Source organism: Acanthopagrus latus, chromosome 7 (genome assembly GCF_904848185.1).
Source record: "Acanthopagrus latus isolate v.2019 chromosome 7, fAcaLat1.1, whole genome shotgun sequence".
Classification (NCBI taxonomy): Eukaryota; Metazoa; Chordata; class Actinopteri; order Spariformes; family Sparidae; genus Acanthopagrus; species Acanthopagrus latus.
The window spans coordinates 21,893,194-21,899,193 of NC_051045.1; the positions used below are offsets into that span (position 1 = coordinate 21,893,194).

The window sequence follows — 6,000 nt, forward strand, 5'->3', positions numbered from 1 at the left end:
GTGAGGATAATGTCAGAGAGCCGCTGTAGAAGAGGAAGATGGATATTAACAAATCATACCAAAGACTTTTTGGGGCTTTTTCATCTACTTTAATTTAATTACATTCTATCTGTATATAAAAAGAAAGTCTCAGTACAAAGCAGTTTACCATAATACATCTGAATTCCCATTTTGCACTTTGCCAATATCTGACACTGTCAAGAGTATTGCACAGAATATATTCCAATCATGCAACAGAAGAAACTGTATTTATTATGAGTGCCTGCTGTAGAGCTAGCTACAGGGATGAGTCTTTTCACTTACTGAAAATGAGCTTTTGACGCTTCCTGGGGCTTTTTGTGAGTATGATTAGGTTGCTTCTGATAAACAGTCTCACATTCTCTCCTCCTCTCTTCACAGTGACTCCACAAACTTTTCAGTTAGTCCACGTATTGTCTGTTACAGAGTGTATAGCCCGCCAAAATCAAACCCAAGGCCACTGCATCCACATTCACAACATGTACTGAAAATTGAAATGAATACTAAGTGATCCTTTTCACGCTGCACAAAAGAGAAAGACACAAGCTAAAGCCAACGACCTGCTATAATATAGTAATTAAAATGAGGAGTGCATAGCTACAAAGCATCTGTTGCCCCATCGATGATGAATGAGCTGCAAACGTGTTTTCAATATGCTCATAAAGCACGAACAATGTGACAATACACCTCTAAACCTTATTGTAAATGTAGCCGCTGAAGAACAGGTTGCTTAATGACTCTGCACACCCTGGGTAGCCTGTGTAGTGTGAGCAGCAGCTTCATTGCTCCATCTGTGTCTGCACAGGACGCGTTCAGGAACAGTCCTGATTGTAGGTTGGCCACAATTCGGGAGCCCAACTCACAATCAGTCTAATGGCAAAACTAAACTTGAAGTGTAAAAATACCGTGAACTAATTGTTTCTATTTGAATACAGCAGCGTCACTCGGACTTGCAACCTCTCGCTCTTTCCTGGAGGTTATAGTGACGGATGACCAAATTTAATGCAGCGTCACTGTGAATAAACTGTTTGGATTTCTCTGGGTTTGAACATTTGTGATAATGTTAGCGCAGACCTCAACAAAGTATTCAGGTCAAGTTGTTTTTACACATTTCAAAGTATCTCAAAATTATCTCAAAATTGGTTTTGTGCAACTTGGCGCCCCCCACAGTTTCTGAATGCAACACCCAGGATGTAATGTTTAGGTGCTAACTAAATACAAATCTGCTTACGTCATAACAATGTTACAGTCTTGTATGTTAAAGTAAGCATGTGTGTAACATTGTGATCCTGCCCTCTCACTTAAGTTACACAATGCAGAAACAAGTGATGGATTGAAATAGAAATATATTTGCTCCATCAGATGTACATGAGACAAACAGATAAAGCCTCCTGTGTACACAGGCCTTCTTGTGACAGTTATGATGGAGCTGTAGTGCAGGCAGAGTGCAGTGCAGCTGCATCCAGTGAACAGGACGAGGAGACAATATAGTATCGGATTATTTCAGCAATGTCACACAATGCCATTTTTTTTTGTCTGTTATCAGCTTCAAAATCAGTTTTGGTTCCCTCTCAGCTAAAATCGCGAATTGGCTTCGCTGCAACCCACTGCTAAACTTTGAGGGAAAAGTTTCGACCGACATGCTGATTGTGACAAACAAGACTGTCCGTGTGCTGCAGCGATCTTTAGTGTTAACTGTATCAGTAAAAGAAAATATGCTTTTGACTCTCTTGTCATCTTGACAGGTGAGGAAAAGACATCAGTGATTTCAGGCCTCTCATGTTGACAGTTCGTTCCCCAGCTGTTAGACAAGTGAATGATGTCCTTGTTTGCCTATAGAACGGAACAGGAGAATATAACAGAGTCATTACTGCCGCTGGTTTATTGTTTTGTTGTCAGTGCCAGCGCCTCTAATGGCTGATTCACTCACACACACAGACACCAGAGCCACTGCCGTCATTGCCTTTCATTTGCCGGGGTGTGTTAAATGGCAAACCAAATGGAAAAGCAGCATTTTAAATTAACAGATAAATGAATGGGATGCAATGAGAGTCTGTTCCCACATAAACTATTTAAGAGTCTCGCTGCTGCCGTCCAGAAGACACTGCATCACTTAGACAGAAGGAGGGGGAGAGTGAAAAACAGCCATTGTTTTATTCCATCTTGTCAGCCGAGGCTCCAGGTGTCTTATAAAGAATTTACTGTGCCCGCAGCATTAAGTAAATGTGGAGACACTCTTCTCTTTTTTGTCGTTACTACCCTGCCGTGATAAAATCCGCTGTCAGAAGGGAAAGCAAAGCAGGGATCAATACTGCTGTGCTTTTGGGGAAGATTACAGCATAAATCCTCAAAATTGACCCATATATTCATTGCTGGCTATTACAGAAAATACAAGAAGACAGTTCTGGTCTGATTGAAATACTGAAGGAAGGTAAAAAAAATGACCGACTAAAGATTTTTTGCACATAAAAAAAGCAGTGAAACTTTACGCAGCGTGTGCCTTTATTTCAAAAGAATCATCAACATTGCACTTTGGATGGAGGGGTGGTAATTCGGGAGAAAAACAAAGAGAATGAGTTCAAGAGGTTAGAAGGATGAAGAATGCAAACTATCAACAAGCTGTTTGCTCACGTCATGACTTCCCAGTTTGAGACTACCCCCGTCAAAAGTTAGCCAAGACTTTTAATCAGTTCCTTCTAAGCAATAATCCAATGTAAGAGCTGAGCAGAAAGTAAACAACAGACACCCTGTATATACTAAAAATTGGCTAAATAAATTCTCAAAACAGTTGGACACGTAACATACTTTGTTGCTACACTTGACTGAAGTGAAACTCTTTATCTTGCACTCCCCGTTTATCCTTTATCATCGTTTTCCTTCCTCATGTGTACTGTTAGCTTCCTGCACCATTTACTCTGTTTCTACCATCATATTCTTTTTGTTTTTTCCTCGTGCATACAGAGTCCTTTCAAAATAAGAGGAAGCAACAATTTAACTGTTTTTGAGGGGGATACTACGTGCAAGCCGAGCCTTCATCTTTGTGGACAGGCTTAAGATTTTTAAGTCTTCAAAGCCAGTCCGAAAGATGCAGGCTCCCTCCTCATGGCAGTTCAAAACACACTGCAAAGAAGTGTTCTATGTTATTGTGCTAGCTAGCTTATCACGCTATTTTAAGTAAGTCATGTGAGATTAGTCATGATTATGCCACAATCAAGTTACTGTGAGTTTTTATCACGATGCTCGATACATTTTTATACCCTCACATCCCAAATGAAGAGATACGTAACCTGAGTTTTATTTATTGTATCGATGGCGATATCCTTCCTTCCCTTTTGACTTTTTCATGTATTCACCTCTCTTCTTCTCTACCTCTGTACATGCTGATTAAAACACACGCCATTGAAGGAATCTGAAGATTTAACGCATCATCATGAAGTCACTGTTGATTTCACACTTTAATGGCTGTTGAATAATGACGACTAAGGCATTTACACTGTCTCACAATAAACATTGTGCCATTTTGTCTGAGGAAAACGAGGATGGCTGACATCACACAGTTCAAAATAACACATTCAGGATCATAAGAGGGGGAGTTAAGAACGCATGTTTTTCAGCATCATTCTGTAATCATACATTATAACTAATAACAATAAATAATGTAAACATTATGTTTTTTTAGATGAATAATACTTAAACAGATAAAACTGATTTTAAACTAAATGGTTACCCCAAAAATCAAATTAAAACCAAGTCCTGCAATTCTCAAACATTCACCTTAATGTTGACACTACTGATTATATGCAAAGAAGGAGAATAAAGGGAGCCCTTGTATGTGGACATGGTTAAATCAGTTCAGTGTCACGAGCTGAAGAGAAAGAACGCATCATCAGCTCACCCCCAGGGAGCTCAGATGAATATGAAGCACTGTTTGTTGTGTTCGCTGTGTTCAGATCGGCGGGGGAGAGAGCTACTCCATCGGGCTAAGATTCGCCCCCAGCCAGAGTCCCGGCTCAACGGAGATCCTCGTCTACGTGAACAACCTGGAGGAGAAGACGGAGGAGACGTTCTGCGTAAAAGTCAATTACTCATGATTATGCTCGCGAAGACAGCGAGTTACAACTGCTTCCTGGAAAGGTGTACTGGTTTGTGTTCCAGGTGTATTTTTCTTTGCATTACATTGAACTAAAATGAGTACTTTTTTCTACTTGGTGTTTTGAACTTTGTAGTCCTTTATATTTTTAGACAGAAATAAACTTTCTTTTGTAATTGCATTATTGTTTCTGTTTAGTTTTTCAGATCTTTTGTACAGGGATGAATGAATGAGAGGGTTTGTGCTGCTTCATGAACTTTAAACAGACACCTGAACATGACACTTCACTCAAACTAATATTAAAAGTATTTCTGTGCATTAAAGAGACATTGATGGTGTGAAAAAAAAATCTTCAAAAGTAACTAAATATATACATGATTTTGTGTTGTGTTATCAGCAAAGTAGCAAAAAAAAAAACAAAATCAAACCCCCAACAACACTAAGTCTCAATTGTGATCCGTCCCCCTCCGAAATGTCCGGCAAATGTCTGTCAAAAGGTGGACCGAGGGTGAAGGCAATAACGTTTTATCGACTTTAATTACCCTGCAAACCCACTTGAATGCCACTTGATAGCCGAGTTTTAATCTCGGACAAGCCGGGGGTCTGCTCTCCACGTCCCCTCGCCTCCTAAACAACTTATCTTCATCGCCGGCGTTATTAGAAACGGTGTCGTAATGAGGTATGACTTTCCGGCGAGGCGCACATCTCTTTCACGTCGCCCTCATTAACACCAGCAGCCTTTTAAAGCCCTCCGTCCTCCTCCTCTTCTTCCTCCCCGCTCTGCCGTGTGTCTCGCTGTCTGAGGCGCAGAGAGGGAGAGAGCGGGAGTGAAGGCCGTGCACATTGTGTTATGTAACACAGTTACACAATCCCCCCCCCCCAACTCCCTCCGTTCCCCTCCCTCCTCCTGCTCTCTCATTAGAATGCAGGCTGCGAAATAAGCCTCGGCACAGCAGCATGAGGCTAATAAAAAAAATAAGACGGCAAACACGCCGGATGCACTTTATCTTTACCTTCTCCAACATCTTTTCTGAAGCGGGAGCCTCGTTGGCGCCTCTGCCTCGTGTTAATATGTTAACAGCCTACAGCAATACACATTAAAGCTGTGCTCGCTTCATCGTTTGCTCCCGGTAGCCTCTGACACTTGATTCTTGCGTTTAAAGACACCCTGTGCTACTTTGAACATACAGCTTAGAGGACGTGTTGGGATCTTTTAAAGTTTATCTTATTACAGCACTCGTATGCCACGTGGAAGGTGGAAGACTTATTGGTTGTTGCAGTCAGTCTCTCTGTTAATACAGACTCCGGAGTGATATTTTTTCGAGGGTGACCCAAGAACCTCTCACACGTCATGCCATTCCCCTGTACCTTGACTTGGAGGTGCTGTGTGTGTGAAGTCCATCGACCCGGGCGTTAAAAGGACTCGACCCCGCCGTCACCCGAGTTCAAAGTCAGTGTAAGGTCCGACTCAGCCCTCGTGTGAAAAGAGCAGGTTGCCGTCCGGAGACTCCCCAGCGCTCCAGTGTGTAGCCGCTTCTTTTGTCCGTGCCTGTGTGTCGCTCTCCAGTCTTCCCCTTTGGTATTGTGGATACGCCCAAATACATGTAGCACTGATATCACTGCCAAGACGGCCCTCATTACAGCTGAGTCCTCCTCCTCCTCCCCCTGCGAGCTCTACCCACCTGTCACCTCCCGCCGATATCAAACTGAGTGTTTCAAGTGGGTGAGAACCCGTCTGGCAGGGATAATCCACTGTCGTGTGTGTTACATGTGTGAAAGGGACTGTCATTCTCGTTCTCTGCAGTTTAAATGTGAAAAATGGACTCCAGACTGTTGTAAGGTCAGCGCGGTTCCCCAGAACAAAACATTGACAGCTGGCGTTTCTGCAAACC

The 6,000-nt window shown here is 42.3% G+C and overlaps 1 protein-coding gene and 1 long non-coding RNA gene across 4 annotated transcripts in view; one reads left to right on the forward strand and one right to left on the reverse strand.

The window, feature by feature from the left end:
- Positions 1 to 4,626, forward strand: part of nphp4 (nephronophthisis 4) — a 166,763-nt gene extending 162,137 nt beyond the window's left edge. For all 3 annotated transcript variants that reach the window (XM_037103458.1, XM_037103459.1, XM_037103460.1), the window contains one exon: positions 3,969 to 4,626. In XM_037103458.1, coding sequence (XP_036959353.1) covers positions 3,969 to 4,109 — 141 coding nt within the window. In that variant the 3' untranslated portion in view covers positions 4,110 to 4,626. The remainder of the gene's footprint in view (positions 1 to 3,968) is intronic.
- Positions 2,503 to 5,779, reverse strand: LOC119022516. Its single transcript, XR_005075960.1, has 2 exons — positions 5,477 to 5,779; positions 2,503 to 4,058 (listed from the first exon to the last, which is right to left on the reverse strand). It is a non-coding gene; the product is annotated as an uncharacterized LOC119022516 (long non-coding RNA).
- Positions 5,780 to 6,000: the final 221 nt, after the last annotated feature.